Source organism: Phyllostomus discolor, chromosome 2 (assembly GCF_004126475.2).
Source record: "Phyllostomus discolor isolate MPI-MPIP mPhyDis1 chromosome 2, mPhyDis1.pri.v3, whole genome shotgun sequence".
Taxonomy (NCBI): Eukaryota; Metazoa; Chordata; class Mammalia; order Chiroptera; family Phyllostomidae; genus Phyllostomus; species Phyllostomus discolor.
Genome location: NC_040904.2, coordinates 88,083,995 through 88,106,523, shown reverse-complemented (window position 1 = coordinate 88,106,523; position 22,529 = coordinate 88,083,995). Strand labels below are relative to the sequence as shown.

Here is a 22,529-nt window from a genome sequence, read left to right as displayed (position 1 = left end):
TTCTATTTGCTGGACCTTGGGTTAAATCCATAGGATACCAAATGAAGACATTGTTCTCCCTTTTCTACCTTTTGAGACTGATGGGGGGACCAGTTAAGTCTAGCATTAATACAAGATTCAGTAATAAGGGTAGTAACAACACTTGGGTAGGGGATGATGGGAGCAATAAAGAGAGGATAAGTGCAGTTGAGTAGTGGCAGAGAAGGGGAACAGGATTAAACATCTCAATTGTCCTTTAGCAAGAAGAGGCAAAGTGAGTCAACTCTAGCTGCCATGTATTGACCATTTGCTATGTATGTGAAACACATTGTGATGGGAACTTCATGTTCCTTATCTCATTAAGTCTTAACAAAATCTCTATGAGGTATATACTATCACTATTTACTTTAAATAGATGAGGAAACTGAGGTGCAGAGGTTAAAAAATTTGCCTAAGGTTATATATCTAGGAAGGACTAAGTCTTGAACCAAGGTCTGACTCCAAAGTGTGTGCTCTTACTTATATACCCAGTGAAGGGTATGGGCCTTTTTGGGCTGGGGGAATGTGTGCAAAGGCATGGATATGAAAGTACCTATGCACATTTATGGGATTTTGAGAAGGTCATTGTGATTGGACTCTGGTTTGGAAATGAGGAAGGATAGGAGGTGGGGCTAGACAGGACCTTGGAGGACCCAGTTTGTATTTCAAATTAATACACTTAGAATTTAGCCTGAGAAAAGGGGATGGTGTTGTTAAAGTATCTTAAGCAAAAGAGTACACATTTACATTTAGAACATTTATTTTTGGGAACTGTGGGAAATGCACGGGGGCTGGGGTGGGGAAATGTTGAGACTGGAGTCAGGGAGCCATGTAAATGGCAGTAGTTCCAGGCAGAAGTGATGAATGTCTAATTCATTCATAAAGCAGACATTGGATTTAGGAACTATCAAATAGGCCAAGTCTACCAAAAATTCTCCAGGGCTAAAAAAGAGGAGAAAATCCAGTATAGTTCTTAGGTCTAGGTCTGATTGACTAGTAGATAATAGAATATACATTAGGGAGGTGAGGGTTTGGAAGAAAGGTAGGGAGAAGGTGAATTGATTTTTGGACATGTTGACTTTGAATTAAAGGTAGTATGTTCAAGTAGAAATGCACAGTGGACAATTGGCTTTCCCAGGTCTTAAGGAGAAAGGTAGGACCGGTTAAATAAGAAAAAAATGTAGGTAATTGCCTTGGCTGGTGTGAATTAGTTGGTTGGAGCATCATCTGGTCTACCAAAAGGTTGGTTTGATTCCTAGTCAGGGCACATACCTAGGTTGCAGGTTTGATCCTGGGTTGGGGCGCATATGGGAGGCAACAAGTCAATGTTTCTCTCTCACATTGATGCCTCGCTCTCTCAACTTGCTCTCTCTTTTCCTCTCTCTCTAAAAATCAATAAACATATTTTGTAAAAAATTTTAAAATGTGTGTAGGTAGTTCAAATCATGAAGTATGGGAGAATACTGAAGAGGGGAAGGCAATGCTGAATATGAAGCCTTTAGAAACACTAATATTTATTGTGAATCAATGAATAGTTTTCAATAAGGAAGCTGGCATGGGTAAACTAAGCAGTGGAAAGAAATTTGGAACTCAGAGACATCATAGAGACCAGGGGACAAGAGCAAGAAAGAAGCTGGCCAATGGCTCAAGAACTATAGAGAAGTTAAGACAGAAAGTGAACCATGCATATTTGATTTTTCACAAGGAATTATTGGTGACTTTGTCAAGAGCTATTGTGAAGTAGAGGTGGAGAAATTGCAGCTAGGTGGCAGAGATTTAAGAAATGAAATGGAAATGAATGTTTTTAGGTTATTATTTTAGGATGCTAAGGAAGAGAAAGACAAATATAAGAGATTGTTAAAAGTTGGTGAATATTCAAGCACTTTTTAAAATGTTTTTAAAAAGCCCTGGCTGGCGTAGCTCAGTGGATTGAGTGCGGGCTGCGAACCAAAGCATTGCATGTTTGATTCCCAGTCAGGGCACATACCTGGGTTGCAGGCCACGGCCCCCAGCAACCGCACATTGATGTTTCTCTCTCTCTCTCTTTCTCCTTCCCTTCCCTCTCTAAAAATAAATAAATAAAATCTTTTAAAAAATATTTTTAAAAAACCTATGTAAATGGAATAGGGGGATGTGGGAGGCCGATAATCGACTAGGGAAAGTCCTTGAGAAGATTGATGGGTGTGGAGGCAGAAATGGAAACTTGATCTCAGGTGAAGAGATTCATTTCTGAAGAGAAGCGTTGGTGGGAGACAGGTGTGGGTTGTTGGGGTTGCAGGTGAATTTATAGCTGGGGAGTATTTGAAGCTTGGCTTCTCATCCGAAGGACTCAATTTCAGTTAAGAAGTAAGGAGAGGGCTGCTTTGGAGAACATAGGATAAGTCTTGCAGCAGGAGAGTGATTTAAGAGCTGTTAACAAAGGAGAGAAAATTTACATGGAACATGTTTTAAAAGATTGAAGACCACCCAAATAAGCGGGGACTAGGACAGTTTTCTGTTGTTCCCTGGGTAGCAACATACGTTTTCTTAGAAACCTGTAAGACTGATTCCTCTCCTGCCCTTCCAGAGCACTTTGTTCATACACGAAGGGTAGCATTTATCTACCCTTGTGTTATAAGAAGTACATATCATCCTCCCAAGTGAGAACTGTAAGCTTTTAAAAGACAATTCATACTTTTTTTTTCCCCATCTTTGTATCCACACATCCTGTCAGAGTGTTTCAGGTCAGGTAATTCTCGGTAAACGTTGGCTGCAGTTTTTAAATTTCTGAGCTGGACCTGCGGACTGTGTCTACCATATATTGAGCCTTCTCAGCAACTACATATTGTCTGTTTTCAGGACTGTGGAATGAGAGATGGTCTAGGTTGGCAATCTGTATTAACAGAAATTGTGAAAGGCCAATAATTTGGGCATTTAATATAAAATAATCTTCCCATTTAAAAAAAAATTCATGGTAACTCTGCATCACTGATGCTCATATTTATATCTTCCTATATGATTTAGACTGCTATAAGCATATCTTGATTATTCAGAATTTCCTCATTCATTTTAATTGTCTGTATTCCCTTATTTGCTCTCTATATTTCAAATCTTTACTTTGCTCTTCCATCAGAATGCAGTAGGCAAAAGAGAAAACCCAGATCATAATTTTACTATGTAACCGTGATTTAATTAAGTGTTTTTAGAAGATAAATTTGTGGTTAGCAGCAGGTAGAGTGACGTTTTTGGACTACCCTTATTTATTATTAGTGCAAGCTTTATTCAGGTTTTGGTTTATCCATGTCACTTTTATTTGAATTTTATTGACAGCCCTAATTCTTTTTAAATTGCTTTAGCTATAAGATTTTTTTTTACTACAGCAAATAATGCAGTGCAATTAGTACTTCCTGTATTCTGTAGAAAATTCATTCACTGGGCATGAGTTATGAATTTGTGAAGTGTTTGGTGACCACTTTTCACTTACCTAGAGCCTTCTAAAAAATGTTCACTAGGATAACTGAGCTCTTTACTTGTATCTTATTAAAGGATAATTTTTATTTTTATTTCTTTATTTATTTTTTGATGAGGCAAAATATATAATGTATTTACAATCTAAAATAGAGTGCCAGTACCCTTGCTATGATGATATACTTGGGGAAAATGCAGAGAGGTTATGAAATTTTGCCTGTTGAAGTCACGCCCTTTGTCTTTTTATTATAATTATAGAACTATATATCCACATAGGTTTTTTTAAGTTTCAGGCTGTGCCACTAACATGATCTCTCACATAAGATATCACATGTGTTTGACATTTTTATAGTACATTTACTGTGGCTCCAAGGGGCCAAGTACTGGGTTATGATTCCATTCCAACTTCCAATGGCCAATTCTAGGGTGAGTTTCCTGTTGGATTATTTTATAACCAAGGAATTAAATGACGAGATTTGGAGGGCCTTGGCCTAACTTCGAATTACTTTGCAATGACTACAATAAATATGGAGTCTTTAGAATTCCTTGACTGTTCCATTTGGTAGAGTCATCAATCAATTTTTTGGATAACATTTTCTTCTTAAAGGGTAATTTTTAGAAAGTAATATCTTGACTCAAACAAATATAAAGTGAACATGTGTCAAAGATTTTATTTCATGCATTAATAAGCAAACCAGCAAGATGGTAAGACCATCTTAGTTTTTAAAGAAAATTGGAAGAACAGACACATTTATAGGCAATCAGGAATGCTGAAATGAATTTGTGAATATATGCAAATTGGCCAACATCCCTAGGGCAATAAAATGTAACTTTTAAAAATCCTCTCTTCCACCAGGTGGAAATCAATTGCAGAACAAAGTTTATTTGTATCTCTAAGAACATGAATTATTTGCATTACCATCAGTTTTCTACAACTTCAAAAAGTTGTTAAATACCTCAGTCAAACACGGTGAAAGGCACAGGCCCCCATAGAATCAGAGGTTCCCAAAGGACCTGTCAGACAGTGCCCCGAGCTCCACTGAGGAGATGCTCAGAAGTCCGTTTGTCCGTTTCAAAATTGTTCTCCATGTTTTCTGACTCGCTCGCTCTTTTCTAATTCCAACATCACAGCCAGACACTTTTCTCTCCTTGTTGTATACTCTAGGCTCCCTCTCAAAGCTTCCTTCTCAGGGGAAATAATTCAGAACCCCACAGTTTTGAAAAATGCAATTGGAAGTCCAGGTTTAGCCTGGGGCCTCCTAACATTTGGACAACTAGAAATGTAAGGAACTGGGAAGGAGCGACTGTGGATGCCTACAAGCTTGGTTCAGACTGCAAATTCCCAGAAAACTCATATAACAGTTCGCACCTGCCAGTCAGGGAAGGTCTGTAGGTCATTCATTACATAAGAATGCTGTTGTGCCTAGTTTTTATAGTATTACCCTGCGCGCTAATAACGCGGGATTGTTTGGAGGGTGCTTGCCCATATGCTTTTCTCCTTTGATGCTCGCCACTATTCTGCGAAGTAGTCCGGTGTTCATTTTTGATCCTCTTACTTACAGAGAGTAAACCAAGACATGAAAAAGTTAAGTGAATTGCTTAAGGTCACATACTGAAAAGTGACAGATAGGACTTGTGCTCAGGCTTTCTGAACACTGTCCAGTTCATATTTCACTACGCATCCTAGCTCTCGATTTAATGGACATTCATTCAGTACTGTGTTCCTCGAATGACATCCTATGCCCCTGATTTTTATTCCCAATATATATAGAAGGAAGAAATCACAAGGATGAACTATTAGAGTTGACATTTTATTTATATTTGTTGGTGCTTTGTTTTTTGAGGGAAAAAAACAACTTGTTACTTTGATAAAAGTGTTGGTAAATGGCTAAAAAATGTGGAGAACAATCACAATTTCTTCACAGTCTTGCACTTTTTAGATGAAAGATGAGTGATTGCATTTACTTTCCCATTCCCCACTTTATGTGACAAATGGTAGTTTATCCTATTGAGAAGAGTTAGATAGAATATACCCTATTTATAAGCAGTATCTCGTTTTGGTTTTCACTTGTTTTTTAGCTGTATTTTGAGGGGTTTATGATTTCTAAGAGGAAGGAATACTTGTAATAATTCATTTGGAAATTGTTCTATAGTTTCAATGAAATGTGGGGGTGAGAAAATGCCTTTTAATTGTATATAATCCTTTATAATACTTGCACACAAAATGTCTATTGCTGTCTGTATTTTGCAATGGGAAAATAGCCACACAGAATATTTTTCCTCCTTAGCTTTCTAAGACTTTCCATCTTAATGGAAAGATGTGATGTGATTTATCTGATTTACTTTTTATATTGAAGTACAGAATATCTCGCCACATTTCTTCAAAATGCTACATAAAGATAGAGATAAACTTCATATCAGTTTAGCAAGTTCTATTTGGAGAAAGTGTATAGAGGTTGAGACTGAATATAATATTTGGGTTGATTTTCTCTTCAAAAATTTCCCATGGTAAGGACAATATTTTTCTACATACCTGAGCAAGCAGTAATGGTTACTTCAAAGCTCCGGAAGCTAGATACTTGCGTGTTCCAACAGAGGTTCCTGAATTTATTCCCAAGATGTATGGTAATGTGTACTTTGTACTACTGAGAATGAATAAGGAAAAGTTACGGTTTTGTTTACCAGCTGCTCATGTTTATATTAAAATAATTTGTTTCTTTTTTTCACCTTGCCTGTCTTCTCTCTGTAGGTGCACTGCTTACTTAAGTGAACAATTGAATCATTGCTCTTTAGCTTAAGGATTTGTAGCGTATCTAAGATATAGTATAGAATTCTCTAATAAAATGAGACTATTTGTTTTTTTTTTTTCTAGGTTCAGCCCAGCTAACATTTAATCCAGTCAAATCTATAGAATACACCACTTGCAATGAAACTGTCGTCATCCCATGCTTTGTTACTAATGTGGAGGCAGATAGCCTTAGAGAAATGTATTTAAAGTGGAAATTTGGAAAAGATTGGATTTTCATCTATGATGGAGATAGAGATTTTTCCAACCACAGCCGTGGCTACAGCAGTGCCAACATCGTGAAATTTGCATTGCTAAAGGGCATTGCATCTTTGAGGATGAACAAGAAGGATGCTGTCCCAGGAAACTACACTTGTGAAGTAACAGAATTAAGCAGAGAAGGTGAAACCTACATAGAACTGAAATATCGTGAAGGTAATTCTATAAAAGCTTCCCTTTCTATTATTTGTCCTGTAGCAACCTGATGCTATTAGACATGGGGTGAAATGGGGCAAAATGGGGCTGGGAACTCCTATGAATCAAAAAGTAGGCTATTAACAATAAATGTTTATGGAGTGTTTAGCAGCTTTAAGATCGAGTTTTATCTTATTTGCCCTTTTGCTTCTAATAACAAAACTCTTTGCTGTATATTGTATGGTTCTCAAACTTTTGGTCTGAGAACTGTTCTTTCGGGGTGAGTAGTCCTGAGGTTATCCACTCTGCATTTCTGTTTGCTGCTATCAAAAGTACTTTCTTTCATGTGATCACTTTTCCAGGCTCCTCCCAATTATTTAGCTATTTTTTATTACCTACACTTTGTTCAAGGGTTGACAAGTCCAAGCCATGTTCCAGCTAGGAAGAATCGATTAGAAGGAGAATCAAGGGATTAAAAAATCAGGCTATAATAATGTTTCCTTGAGGTTTCCTATGTTTAGCCTTGCTACAGTGTTCTTCATTTGGGGGGTGGGGATGGGCTGAGATGTGGGAGAACTAGGGATCCAATGTAATTAATTTGAATTCAGCCTTTGGTATAGCGCCATGATCCTGCCCATTCTTCACAAACTTGGTTTGGTGAGTTTCATAAAGCTGTAAAGTTAGCTGAAGTAAATGGTCTGCTTTCTTATATATTCCTTGCTGTACCAACTGATTACTTTACCTACAGATAGGCGCATGCTGGCTTTCTGCTTTGAAAGCTCTATTTAGAACCACTAGACATATTACTGATCTCAGGAGTAGACAATTTTTTGAGAACCTCTGCTTTAGATGGCATCAGACAGTTCAGTTTGCCTTCCATTCTTTCCCTTACCGTGTGTAACAGGCACGTCAAGACAAAAAATATGGCCCAAACGCCTCCATCTTGGCTGGAAGTCTCATTACTTTGATATTAAGTTGAGCTACATTTTTTTTTTAAGTGAACTTTTTAGGAGGGGTCAGATTATTGAGTCATATGCACTGTGAGAGACTAGAATTATATAACCTAATATCTAGTTAAAATTTTTCTGAGGGGAATGTACAGTTTCATAGGAATGAAAAAATAAATAAATGGGAGTGGCTATTTGAGAATATAGTGTAGTTTACTGAGAGGAAAATTGGTAAACTCAGGAGACTTGAAAGGCCAGAAGATGGATGGGAAAGGAGTAACAATATCTGAGATAAAGACAAAGTTTATAATTTTATGTGCGATTGTTCCATCTTTGTTTTTAAAGTACTCTATAAAAATATGAACTGTGTTTACTTTTGGGGCCATTAAAATGAGAAGGTGTTGTTTTGTTGCAGGGAATGTAAAAAAATTCTACCAGAGGTCTCAGACATTTGGCTTTACACCCATTTTTATTTTTTTGAAATAACTAACAGAATCACAGAAAGTTTCAAAGATAGAAGAGAGGTGCTGTGTGCCCTTTACCTAGCTTCCCCCAATGTTTACATTTTACATAATGGTAGTTAAATGTCACAGCCAGCAAGTACACAAAGATACAATGTATACACTATGTAATTACCATCACAATCTGGAGATTTCATTGACACAAATACCTCCCTCATGCAACCGCTTTATAGTCACTTCCTCCATTTGTTCGCTATGTCTATATTTTTGTCATTTCAAAAATGTTATATAAAACCTTCTTTAAGGTTTTATTTATTTTTAGAGAAAGTGGCAGGGAGGGAGAAAGAGAGAGGGAGAGAAACATCAATGTGTGCTTGCCACTCACATACCCCCCACTGGGGACCTGCCCTGCAACCCAGGCATGTGCCCTGACTGGGAATCGAACCGGTGACCCTTTGGTTCACAGCTCACACTCAGTCTTCTGAGCTGCACCAGCGAGGGCATATGTAACCTTCTGAGATTGGTTTTTTTTCACTCAGCCCGATGCCCTTGAGATCCATCCATGCTGCAGCATCATGTATCAGTACTTTGTCTTCTCCCCGTCCTCCCCGCCCCATTCCCCATCCCATGCACTGAGTACTGTTCCATGGTATGGAGATGTCACAGCTTGTGTAACCATCTGCCTACTGTGGGACATTTTCATTGTTCTCCCTTGTTTTTGGCTATTATAATGAAATTACTATAAACAATCACGTACGAGTTTTTATGTGGACATAGTCCTCATTTCTCTGGATAAATGTACAGAAATACAATTACTGGGCTGTATGTAACTGTAAGCTTAGTTTTTAAAGAAACTGTCAAACTGCATTGCAGAGTGATTATTCCATTTACATTCGCATCAGCAACGTATAAGTGATCTAGCTCCCCCGCATCCATGTCAGCATCTAGTGTTGTCACTGTTTTGTACCATTTTTGACTGAAAAAAAAAAAAATGAAACTCCTCTGCAAAAAAAGGTTAATTGAAGCAGGGCTTTCCCATCCTTTGAACTTTGGGGATTAAGCAATAGAATCCATTTTTACTATGTTGTGTGTTTTGCAAATATTGGCATAAATGAGAACTAGAAATTGCTTAATAGAGAATTCCTCTTAATAGAATGTGGATTAATGGTGGCCATTCTTTGTTCCCTTTTGGGAAGCACAAGGAATGACTTGTGGAAATATTATCAGTGAGATATAGTTTTATATGCCTCTAGTACCCATGTAGAGTACCAAGGAAAGAACATAGAACTAATTTAAGAAAACTTATGTAGGAAATTCACCCTATCTGACCCTCAGTTTTTATCTGTAAAATGAGGATACTATCTTCATTACAGAACTTTTTGAGATGTAAATATATTAATCTCTTTCTTACTTTAAAATGATTTATTACTGAGTTCTGGCCTAGTAGCTCAATTGGTTAGAACATCCTCCCTGATATACCAAGGTTGCCGGTTTGATCCCTAATCAGTGCACACACAAGAATGAACCAGTGACTGCATCAATAAGTAGGACAACAAATCTCCCTTCTTCCTTCCCTTTTCTTTTCCTCTTCGTCGTCCTCCCCCTTCTCCTCCTCCTCCTCCCCTTCTGCTCCTCCTCCTCCTGCTTCTCCTCTTCCTCCTCCTTCTTCTCCTTCTCCCTCCCTCCTTCTCTCTCTCTCTCTCTCTCATCAACAAAGATTTATTGAGTATCTACTATGGGCCAGGCACTGTACTAGGCACTTTGAATTTGAATTTAGTGGTGACTAAAATATGATACCTGCTTTCAATGAAGTGGTAACAGTACAAATAAAAACAGTAAAGTAACCTAACATTTATTTGAGTAGATGCCACATACTTCAAGTATATTGTATCCTGTGATCTCAGCAAGAAATCATATGATATCTCCAGGAGACAGATATAGGTCTTACCATTCAAAAAAAGAGAGATTTAGGGCACTTGTTCAAAGTCAGAGTCTTGGTCAGAATTTTAGTGTAGATCTGTCTTCAAAACCCAGTATTTTTTTAACCATGATATATAGTTTCCATTCAGATACCTTGTTAACAATCAAATACTAAAGGTAAATAATAGTTATAAAATTTGTTATTAATGTCTATATTTAAATTATTAATGATACAAAAACTTAGAAGCTTAAGATTTTACATTTTGCCCAAGCAAGCTATTAGGATTTTGTTTAAAAAGGTCAGTTCAAGTACAGCATGGTTTACTGCTTCCATCTTTGTCAACATGATATATACTGTGTTCATAATGTTGACATGAAGGCATCACAAGATCCTTAGATTAGTTTTCTAGCACTGCATAACAAATAACCACCAAAAAAAAGCAGCTTAACGCAATACCCATTTATTAGCTCACAGATCTGTAAATCGCAGTTCTGGTTGAGGTGTGGCAGGGCTTTAAAATCCAGGCGTGGGCCAGGCTGTGTTCTCGTATGGAGGCCGGGGTCCTGTTCCAGGCTCACATGATTGTGGCAGAATTCAGTTCCTTGTGGCCGTAGGACTGAGGGCTGTGTTTCTAGTGCTGGGTGTGTGCTAAGGGCTTTTCTCGGTTGCTAGAGGCTGCCCCGTTCCTTGCCACATAGCCTCTTCTGTACTTAAAGCCAGCAAAGGAAAATCTCCCTCTTATCGAAACCTTCTCACATGTTGGATTTCTTTTGCCAGGAAGAGCACACACCCTTTTAAGGGCTCAATTGATGAAGTTAGCCTTCTCCCAAGGACTATCTCTGTTTCTTAAAGTCAGCTGATTGAGGACCTTAATCACACCAGCAAAATCCCTTTTGCCACATGACACAACGATCACAGGAATGAGATCCATCCTGTGATCTCATTCACAGTCCCACTCACAGTCCCACTTGGTGGAGAGGTGGGACTACTCACAGTCCCACCTCTCCACCAAGGGGAAGAAACTATAAAAGGCTGACTGCAGCAGGCAGGGATTTGGGGAGCCCCCTTACAGTTCTGGGCTTGATTAAATAACTGGAATTATAGCTAAGATAGTACCTCAAAAAAAGCCATCACAGCTCTGGCTGCTGTGGCTCAGTGGATTGAGTGCTGGCCAGTTACCCTTTGGTTTAATTCCCAGTCAGGGCACATGCCTGGGTTGCAGGCCAGATCCCCAGTAGGGGGTGGGTGAGAGGCAACCACACGTTCAAGTTTGTCTGCCTCTCTTTCTCTTTCCCTTCCCCTCCCTCTAAAAATAAATAAATAAAATCTTTTTTAAAAAAAGCCATCACAATCCTAAGACATCAGGTAAAACTTTGGCTTGAATTTTAGTGTTGTAAGTTTTATTGTGACCCTCTTTTGTGGGAACTGGTGTTCTCTGTGTTTGTGAGGGTTTGCCCCATGCAGGTGTACTTTGGAGGTGTTGAGGGTTTGGTTCTGGACCACCCCAATAAAGCGAGCATCACAATAAATCAAGTTGTAATCTTTATGCTGGTGGAAGGTTTTGCCTCCAATTTGTAGAAAAACACAACATCAGTGAAGCGTAATAAGTGAAGCATAGTTAAATGAGGTATGCTGTATGTATTTGAAGGACAGGTATACTTAATTGATTGAAGTGATCTCTTTAGATTTTTGAGTTATATAGTGATAAGAAAAATAAAGTACTGGGTTTTATAATACATAGGCTTGGGAGCAAAAATTAAACACTCATCCATATACCACAGTCTCTTAATCCTACTTCCTGGCTCTTTCACTAATACGGAGGGTCCTTTCCTGGGAGCTGCCTGCCTGACCAGGAACTGGGGCAGAGAGCCGCACAGCTGTGTCAGTCCTAGCTCAGGTGGAGCGAGGGCATGGCGCCTTTGGTTGGTTTTTCTTAATCCTGAGGTGGAAAAATATTGGATACTGTTCTTAGTCCATTTTAAGTTAATTTATTTTCTTAAGAAATTTTATTTCTTAAGTTTATTTATTTTCTAAACTGCCATAGGAGTTTAGAGCTGAAGGGAACCTTAGAGAAATATTTTGTGTCTTTTTCCCCTTTGGGGAACAAGAGTTAAAAGCTACCTGACAGTATTACCATACGAAATCAATAGCTTAATGGGCACGTAAGTGGTTTTATAGGAAGCAATGGGTTTCTCCCCATCATCTCATTTGGTTCTTGAATGTCCGATTCAATGATCCTCCAACTCTTCCCATCTTAACAAATTAGAGAGAGGTAAGACATTCATGTCAGTGAGAGGAGGCAGCACATTCATGTAAATTACAGGAGAGGTCTGAAGCAGGGATTTTAAACTGAGAACCATGGACAACACCTGTCACACCCCTGCCCCGCCCCCCAAAACACACATACACTTACTCTGGGGAACATATTAAAATCTTAGGGTGGGAGCTGAGAGGGGAGAGTATGTGAAGCTTGAATAACCCCAGGTGATTCTGATAAGCTTCATATAAGAATCAGTTAGACAATAATATCTTGTATTCTGTAATCCCGTCTTCTGTCATTGAAATATCTGTTACACTTATTATTTCTGCACAGAGGCTTGGAGTCATTAGTAGTTATGTAGTCTATCTTGCCATCTAATTCAGGAATTACTTCTATCACACCCCAGCTGATTGGTCATTCAGAATTTTTGCCTAACTGTTTGTCATGCTGAGACTGTACCTTCCTATCATCAGGCAGTTCCAGTTCTGTAAGTCAGGCTAAGGTTTGTAGTCCTGCAATTTCACACTCACTAGGAGGGCCACAGTATTTCTCCCCCAAGTTTATTCTTCTCTAAGGTAGGAATTCCCAGTTCTGTCCGCCATTGCTCATGGTTCCAGGATCCCCATTCTGGTCACCTTTCTCTTGAGTGATGCCCTGTTTATCTGGGAGTCTGATGAGTGAAACTGAAGTCAGGAGTGCATGTGTGGGCTGTGCCCCACCGCCCCACTGCTGCCGTGACTTTCTGATAGGTCCTGCTTCGCATGGCTTCCAAAGAAGGTGTTGGATAAATCAGGTCACTTTTCTTCCCTATTTGAGGCTTTCCAATCACTTGCCGTTGCTCTTAGAATAAAATACAAACTACCTTAACAAACTGTTAAGACCCAGCATGATCATGCCCCAACAAACTCTTCCCATCCCATCTGTATCAGTAAGTTGTAGCCACATTCGATTGCTCAGTTGCTGTTCCTTTGGAGCCTCCTCTTCCCTGTTTTCACATGGCAGGCTCCTTCCCATCCAAGGCTCAGGTCTAGTTCCTCTCCCCAGAGGCCTTTCCTTACTACCCTACAAGGGGCTGTTCATCTGCTGCCCACATTCCTTGAGCTCATTGCCCCACCTTCCTTGTGCACTGCTATAACTCAAATACCTGGAAGAGTATCCTACCCATGGTGGGCTTTTAATAAATGTTTGTGTACCAAGTGCAAAATGAGTGGTCCAGCCAGGGTCAAACACACCTCTCTCATTTTCACTAATATTTAGGTCCTAAGGTTGTTGATGATTGTTCTCTTGTATAGGGAGACCAGTGAAAGAACATTTCATCATCAGCTCATCTTGAATAAGAGATCAGATACTGGCTGTATCTTGAAGTTAGAGCCCAGAGGGTTGACTGTTGGAACAGAGGGGGTGTGAGAGAAGCCAAGGAGCCGAGGGAGACTCCAAGATTTTTGGCTTGAGCAACTGGAGAGGTGTAGTTACCACTACTGAAATGGTGAAAACCAGGAGGGAAGGTTTCGTGGAGGGGTGAGGAGAGGGGTATCAAGAGTCAGTTTTGGACATGCAAAATTATCATCCTTAATTCACTGTGCCTCAGTTTTCTCAGTGATAAGGAGGGGTAAATAGTTCCTCCTATAATAATTGCAAAGATTTGAACCCTGACCAGCATGGCTCAGTGGGTTGGGAATCATCCCCAAAAGTGAAAGGTCGCCTGTTTGATTCCTGTTCAGGGCACATGCCTGGGTTGCGGTCCAGATCCTGGGTTGGGGCTTGCAAGAGGCAGCCAATCAATATAACACGTTGATGGTTCTTTCCCTCTCTTTCTCCCTCCCTTCCTCTCTCTCTGAAAATAAGTAAATAAAATCTTAAAAACATAGTTGTAAGGATTTGAGAAGTTAATGTTCCCAACTCAAAACAAAATAATAGAGAAGGTGGGTAAAGAAAAATAAGTTGATTAAGAATAGCTATTAGAACATAGAGCTTTTACCAAGTTTTTCAGGCATGTGAAAACCTAAGAATAATTCGCAAAGGTGTTTTTCCTGTAGGATTTTGGGCTGAATTGAAATGGGTTTTCTTTGGCATACGGAGATGTTCAGTAATTCAGTTGGAAACTAAGGTGGTATCGACTCAGAGTACCTGAAAACCATTTCTGCAACCACCAGAGCATTAAAAACAACAACAACAACAAAAACCCAGAAACCCTACACCTGTCTTCCATTCACTCACTAAACTATCTTATGACTGTTGCCACCATGAACAGCAAACCTATTGAGTCTTTGCTGTGTACAGTGCAAAATGCTAGATTCCAGGAAGCTAGTATCTCAAAGATAAGAATTTATAGTATTGTTATATTCTGGGGATTCTTGTGAACACTTACCAGAGTTTAACATTATGAGCTTAACACAAGAAATGTGTGGCTAGCCTTATGGTTTAAAAGCCCACTAGGTTCCTTACGTGCTGATATAGGGGAGGATTTGAAAGGGTTAATTTCAGAGCAACACCAGTGCTTGCGTTGGGCAGTATTCGGAAGTGTTCTTCACACAGCAGATTCTCCCAGACAGGCCGACTTTGAAATGCTTTTGGTGCGTTTACTTGGCTTTACTTTTACAGGAGAAATTTCATAGATAGATACATGGTCTTAAAAGTTCTCAACAAATTGCATTTGAAGTGTTAATATCACAGTTTCCTTTATATAGAATGGGTGGCTATATTTTCACTGTTTAGGTAACTTGTGACCCACCTAATAGAGGCTTCCTTAACACCTAAAGCTCTTCATGTTACTTTGTATGTAAACTGGCAGTTTAAGCCTAATTGCTTATGAGTACATCTGTTCCAGAGTAAGTTTCAGAAAAGCCCAGGCCCACCTCTGTCTTGGTCTTAAGTCACAGTAAGGGGGGTGGGTACCCAGTTGTACAACTTCCTCACTTCCATTCCCTGGTTCAGTCTTTACAGGAAGACTTAACTCTTCTTTAAGGTAAATTATTCGTGCCAAGTTTTGTCTTAAGCCCTTTTCACATCTTAACTTTGTTAACAGTCGCAACAGTCCTTCAAGGTGTAGGTGCTGTCTTGCACTGGCATAACAAGTGAAGAACAGAGAGGTGGTAAGACTGTCCAGTGTCACAGGGATTGTAGTGAGAGTTGCGTTTCGGACCCGGGCAGTGTGGCTGCAGAGCCTTGTGCTCAGAGCCTGTGGCGTGCTGCCTCCGTCTGTAAATCCCAGCTTAGGGAGAATGTTGTAGAGAACAGTTAACTAACTAGTATTTTTAGTTTCATAAGTATCTGTTATATAAATAAATTATGTATAATTATTTATGTACTTGTTTAAGGTCACAGTTTTAACTAATTATCTTTATTTTCCATCTCCACAATAAAATATATTGTTGGCCATTGATTGGCAGGACTTAAAGTTACAATAGCATATATTAATTGTGATTTTTTTGTGTTCTTTCTTCTCAGTTTCATGGTTTTCTACAAATGAAAATATTCTTATCATTATTTTCCCAATGCTGGCTGTGCTTCTCTTCTGGGGACAGTTTGGTATTGTGAGTAAGTACTTGTTTCTCCTCTTCATTTATGCTTTAGTGATGAAATTGTCATTTCTAGGAGGCAATATTAGTGAAATATTCTATTTAAGTCATCTCAGGAAGTGTGATAATGTTATAAATAAGAATATACAGTCTTAATATTCTCCTTGAAGTATATATTGTCCTCCATAGTTTGCTGCAGTTCCTAAGAAGTTTTTTTTTTTTTTTTAAGAATAGCGGGGCCCTGGCTGGTGTGACTCAGTGGGTTGGGCACCAGACTGCGAAGCAAAGGGTCTCTGGTTCAGTTTCCAGTCAGGGCACTTGCCTGGGTTGTGGGTCAGGTCCCCAGTGGGGGGTACATGAGAGGCACCCACACATTGATGTTTCTCTCCCTCTCCTTCTTCCTCCCTTCCCCCTCTCTAAAAATAAATAAAATCTTTTAAAAAAAGAATAGTGGGAATCCTAATAATAACATACCTAAAACTCATGCTGATTTTAATGTTTACCGAGCACTTACACACGCATTGTGTTTGGGGAGGCGATGGTCATAGCCTACATTATAGTGTTAAGATAGGATTTTGCACTTTTGAGCATTAAGACTTCCCTCTGTTTATTTTTCCAGTTTGAGCTTCTCTTTCTACGTGTGTTCATCCTTGGAAAAGCTGAGTTTGAACCATGTTTATCATCCTTACTGTGCAATTCCTCAGCCTCTAGGAAGTAGCCACAGGAGGGTTCTGTTCTTTGATCGTGTTTTGCCGAATAGCCATGCGAACAGACTTCTCAGGGCAGCTCCTGGTGCTGCATAAGATTAGCATCAACACTGTAGAGTTGTCACTGCTGAGTAAACAGGTAATGTGTGTTCTGGCTGAGGACTGTACTCAACCGTACAGTTGACCCTTAAACAACACAGGGTTATTAGACTGTGCAAATCCACTTTTATGTGGATTTTTTTTCAGTAAATACCATAAGTGTATTTTCCTTATGATTTTCTTAATAGCATATTTTATTCTCTAGCTTACTTTATTGTAAGAATACAATATATGATACGTATAACATACAAAATACAGTATGTGTTAACCAACTATTAATTTTATTGTAAGGCTTTTGGTCAACAATAGGCTATTAGTAGTTAAGTTTGGGGGTAGTTTAAAGTTACTTAGGGATTTTTGACTATTGGGGTGGGGGTGTGAGTTCTCTTAACCCCTGTGTATTCAAGGGTCAACTGTATTTGCATACCAGTGTGATAAAGGAGATCTACAAAATTAGTGAAGCTTTGAGGTGACAGTGTAAACTTTCAAACTTTTAACATGTAAGAGTCATTCCTTGTCTCCTGATAGTGCACTGAAATAGTCAGTCAGCATTTATGCAAGGCAAGGAGTAAACAAAGCTGATGTCACTTATCTGTTTCATTCTGCAACCTTTAAAAAAAGTGAAAACTAGGAAACTATTGTAGTGGATTGGCCTGTTGTATATTTCATGAATTTTACTTTTACTCAGAAGTTTAAGGCATGTATATCTAAAATGATTATATAAAGGGAAGGGAGATGACTGGTTATATATTAAAGGCTCTTCTCAATATACAGTACTCTGAAAATGATTTCAAAGCTGTTCTCAATTTTTGTCTAAAAGGCAAAAAAAGGGGAAAGGAAAGGGCTACCAGTGACAACTGTCGGGACATTTCATTTCTCTCACTTTGAAATAGTGTCTAGAATTCCTGCAGAAATTTTTTTAGAATTTTAAGAAGCCTTTTATATCAAGTACAATGATGGGTACAGGATCAAGACCTTATCAGTCTTCACTGATATTTGAGAAGGCATTGAACCCTATTGGCAGACCCAGGTGTTAAGGCTTATATAATTTAGGTAAAAAATTGCCTTAAGATCATGAAGTTATTTTGCAGAGTGTGATTTGTTGCAGTTGGGTTGACCTCGGTCAGCTGATCATGACATCCTCATTAGTAACGTGATTTTTAGGGGAACAATGAGTGAGTCTGTTCCTGGCAGCCGTGTGTTGACAAAATAAGATTTACAGGGTTTTTTTCCTGACCTTAAAAAGTAATACATATCACTTTAGAATGCCTTATGCAATATGGAAAATTACAGGAGAAAAAGCAAAAATCATCTAGAATCCCACAACCTAGAAATAACTGTAGGTCTAGTCTAGTGAATTTTTTGCTTCCTTTTTGTATTTTTCTATGTATTTTTGTTACCTTTCTTAAAAACAAGAAAAACCATAAATATGGGTTCATATAGCTTATGTACATCCTGATCTCCCACCATGTTTTCAGAAATCCTTTCACAGCTGCCTGTTCTTTACTTCCACTGAGGCACTATAATTTACTTAACTCTTATCTTGATGGATATTAAACATTGTTTCCAGTTTTTTTGATACTCTGAAAGTAACTCTGCTAAAGATATGTGAGGTGGGAAATGGCAGTGTATCAGTTACTACTGCAGGTGAGACCACCTGCCTTTTACCTCACAATCCTGACGTCATTATCATTCTAAAATCTTTGCTGATTTGATGGGTGATGAAGATCTCGTTTTAATTTTCATTTTTGTGTTAGTGAGATGAACGTTCTTTTTAATACTTATTGTACTTTTCATATTTTAAAGACTGTGCTTGTGAACCTAAATATTTTGGTGGCAATATTTTATTTAGGCTCATCTTAGAACAAACAACTGTGGGGTGTGCGGGTGTGTGTATAGAAGGCCCCTCTATATTTGATTCACTCAGCCTGGATTCACATTTAAAGGTGTTTATTTTAAAAATAGCACCTAAACATTTGTGGAACTCTTGTGCTGTGTGACAGGCACTATGCAAAGTACTATCCATCTGAAGTCACATTCACATCTCCTGGGAACTTTACGGGTGTAGGTACCATTGTTACAAATCCTATTTTAGAGAAGAAAGAGGGGCTTGCATAGGTTGGGCTGTTTGCCCACAATTGCCCAGTTTCTGGGCAATACTGGGATTTGATCTAGTGTTATTTACTGCTACTCTGTACTGCATCCCTGTCCTGAACTTATTGGGAGATTATTTTGAGACTGTTTTTCCACAAAGAGTGAACCTATATCTGGTACACAGACCAAGTGAAACTGTTATTGATGGAGTAGAATGCGAACCTGTTTTGTTTATTTATTCAACAAATGTCTATTGACAAGATGCCTGCTGATTGCTAGGTGGAGGACTGTATGTACATGATGTGGACATGAAATGCATGTTCTCCCTGGCTTTGTAGCACTCGTATTTCTGTTGAGGGGACAAGTGTGCACGTTCTCTGTTGTATGTCCCGTCTTTGGGATAGGCACAGATCTAAATCTACCATTTGGGGAGTGGTGGGGGGGGGGCACCCTTGGTAAGAGGTCTCCTATTTGTAGCCTGGGGGTTGAACCAGCAGGAGAGTCCTTGGGTTTTCTATTAGCTGCTTAATTATACACTTTCATTTAATGTACTAGCATAAAATAATACCATTTTTATTTTAAATTTTTAATCACAGAGATATTAAGCCACATAAAAAATAAATGTTTTTCTAAATTTGTCTCACCTTTTATTACTTCTCCATTGTCTTTATCTTTATTGGGATTTTGATAGTATCGCCATCGTTATCAACTACAGGAGGATTAGCAGCTATGTTTATAATCTAGAGATTGCACACTTTTTCTTTTTTTAATATTTTTAAAATTTTTCAATTACAGTTGATATACAGTATTGTATTATTTTCAGATGTGCAACATAGTTATCAGACTTTCGTGACTAAAAAGTGATCAACCCAATAAATCTAGCACCCATTTGACACGGTGCATAGTTATTACAATACTTTTGACGACATTCCCGATGCCGTACTTTGTATCTCCCTGATTATTTTCTAACTACCAGTTTGTACTTCTTAATTCTTTTTTACCCATCCTCCCAAACCCCTGCCATCTGGCAGCCACCATAATGTTCTCTTTATCTATGAGGATATTTCTGTTCTGCTAGTTTGCCTATTTTGTTTCACTTATAGATTCCACATATAAGTGAAATCATCGGGCATTTGTCTTCCTCTGACTTACTTCACTCAGCACAATACCTTCTAGGTCCATCCATGTTGTTGCGGATGCGGGATTTCATTTTTTTTTTTATGGCTGAATCATACTCCATTGTATATAAGTACCACTTCTTTATCCATTCATCTATTGATGGACACTTAGATTGCTTTTATAGCTTGGCAGTTGTAAATAATGCTGCAGTGAATATATGGTCTTTTAGATTTACAGTGTTGGGTTTCTCCTCAAAATGAAATTGCTGGGTCTTTCTTAGCCTCGTTATAGCCCCTATTGTAAAGTCTATTTTGTCTGGTGTAAGTATTGCTACCTCAGCTTTTTTCATTTTCATTTTCATGAAATATCTTTTCCCATCCTTTAATTTCAGTCTTTGTGTGTCTTTCAATCTGAAGTGAGTCTCCTGTGAACAGCATATGTAAGGGTGCTGTTTTGTTACCATTCAGACACTATATGTGTTTTGATTGGAGCATTTAATCCATTTGTATTTAAAGTAATTGTCAATAGATATGTATTTATTGCCACTTTATTATTCATATTTTTATTCTTTTTTCTTCTTAAAGAAGTCCCTTTAGCATTTTGAATAAGGTTTGCTGGTGATGAACTCCTGTAGCTTTTTCTTGTCTGGCCTTTAATTCTAAATGACAGCTTACTTGGTAGAGTGATCTTGGTTGTAGGTCCTTGCTTGTCATTCAGTTTGAATATTTCATGCCAATCCCTTCTGGCTTAAGTTTCTGTTGAGAAATCAGTTGACAGTTATGGGAACTTCCTTGCAGCTAACTAACTGCTTTTCTCTTTCTGCTTTAAGATTATCTCTTTGTTTTTAAACTTTGGCATTTTAATTATGACGTATCTTGGTGTGGGCATCTTTGGGTTCATCTTGTTTGGAATCTCTGCATTTCCTGGACTTGTATGTCTGTTACCTTCACCAAGTTAAGGAATTTTTTTATCATTTTTTCAAACAGGTTTTCAATCCCTTGCTCTCTTTTTCTTTCTGGCGCCCCATGATGCAAACATTAGTTATGCTTGAAGTTGTCCCAGAGCCCTTACATTGTCCTCATTTTGGGGGTGGGGGGGTGGGTTATTTTCTTTTTACTGTTCCAATTGGGTGTTTTCCACTTCCTTATCTTCCAAATCACTGATTTGATCCTTGGCTTTGTCTACTCTACTGTTAATTTCCTGTAATGTAGTCTTCATTTCTGACTGTTTTTTTATGCTTTCTGTCTCCATTTTTTTGTTTAGTCTCTGTTGAAGCTCTCACTGAAATCATTGAGCATCCTTATAACCAGTGTTTTGAACTCTACATCTGCAAGATTGCTTGTCTCTGTTATTTTTAGTACTTTTCTGGAATTTTGTTCTGCTTCTTCAATTTGGACATGTTTCTTTGTTTTCTCATTTTGGCTCCTTTCTGTGTTTGTTTCTATGTATTATGTAGAGCTGCTGTGTCACTTGGTCATAATAGTGTGACCTAATATAGCAGGTGTCCTATAGGGCCCAGTTGTGCAGCCTGCCCAGTCACCTGAGCTGGGTCCTCCAGGTGTGCCCCATGTGGGCTGTGTGCACCCTCCTGTTGTAGTTGAGCCTTGATTGCTGTTGGCACATCAGTAGGAGGATTTACCCTCAAGCCAGCTGGCTGTGAGAACTGGCTACAACCACAGTGGAGGATCTGCTGTTCAGGGGCAAACCCCACAGACCAGGACTTATTTCTGTAGGCTCTGTTGCCCCATGAGTCTGCCCTTTCAGTGTGTCTCTGGTGGAGGGGGGTTGGGTGGTTCCCTGGCAAGGTCTGAGGCTCACCTCTGGGTATACTGGCTTGGGGCCTCCCTGCAAGTGCAGGCCAAGATCAGCTTCTGTCTGTGCCCTGCCTGGGGCCACTCAGCATGAGCTACAAAGGAATCTGCAGATGGCTGCTACTTATGCAGGACTGGAGATGCCTAAAAGAGGCCAAGCTGCAGATTGAGGCTAGCTACCATTAGTGCCAGGCCTGAGGCCAGTTAGCAAGAGGTATGGGGCATGCTGAGGCCAGATGCTGCTTGTTTGAGGTTTGTGAACCTTTGAGAGATTTTAGGAAAATCTGAAGCATGAGCTAAGACAGGCACTTTGTATGGGAGAGCCAGTGGAAAGGGCTTGAGTGAGCCCACAGGTTGGGTGGGGTGGTGTCTCAGAGAATCACCAGGTCAGGACTAACAGTGTGAGCCAGTTTGATGGAGACTCAGATGTGGGAAGGTCTCAGCAAAGAAACAGTGGTCTCTGCCAGTACTTCTGTCTGGGAGGAAACTGGTCCTTTAGCCCTTGCCTCTGAAGCCTCCCTGTATGTTCTTTATACCCCTTTCAAGCTACAGCCCCAACACTGGAGCTCAGAGCCAGTGAGTCCAGTATGTCCGTGTGTGGGCCCTTTAAGAGGAACTGCCTGGGACTCCCCGAGTCACTGGTCTCCCTCAGCCACAACCCCTGCTGGTTTCCATAGCCAGAAGTTTGGGGACTCCCCTTCTTGGCACTGGAATCCTGGGCTTGGGGGCCAGGTGTGGGACTGGGACCCCTCGCCTCTCAGGGGTGACCTCTGCAGCCAAGCTGTCCCTCCCAGTTTTTATCTGCCACATGTGAGTGTGGGACCAGCCCATTCCTCATCTCTGCCCCTCCTACCCATCTCATGGGGCTTTGTCTCTATATCCTTAGCTGTAAAACTTCCATTTCAGCAGAACTGCTAGGTTTCAGGCA

At 39.4% G+C, this 22,529-nt stretch overlaps 1 protein-coding gene and 1 long non-coding RNA gene across 11 annotated transcripts in view; one reads left to right on the top strand and one right to left on the bottom strand.

Moving 5' to 3' along the window:
• Positions 1-22,529, top strand: part of CD47 (CD47 molecule) — a 52,283-nt gene that overhangs the window by 5,880 nt on the left and 23,874 nt on the right. For all 10 annotated transcript variants that reach the window (XR_004901378.1, XR_004901380.1, XR_004901379.1 and 7 more), the window contains exons 3-4: positions 6,338-6,685; positions 15,701-15,790. Coding sequence is in view for 6 of the 10 variants with exons in the window: in XM_036018056.1 (XP_035873949.1) it covers positions 6,338-6,685; positions 15,701-15,790 (438 nt within the window). In the remaining 4 variants the exon portion in view is untranslated. The remainder of the gene's footprint in view (positions 1-6,337; positions 6,686-15,700; positions 15,791-22,529) is intronic.
• Positions 10,350-11,184, bottom strand: LOC118498889. The gene is made up of 2 exons (XR_004901381.1): positions 10,983-11,184; positions 10,350-10,932 (listed from the first exon to the last, which is right to left on the bottom strand). It is a non-coding gene; the product is annotated as an uncharacterized LOC118498889 (long non-coding RNA).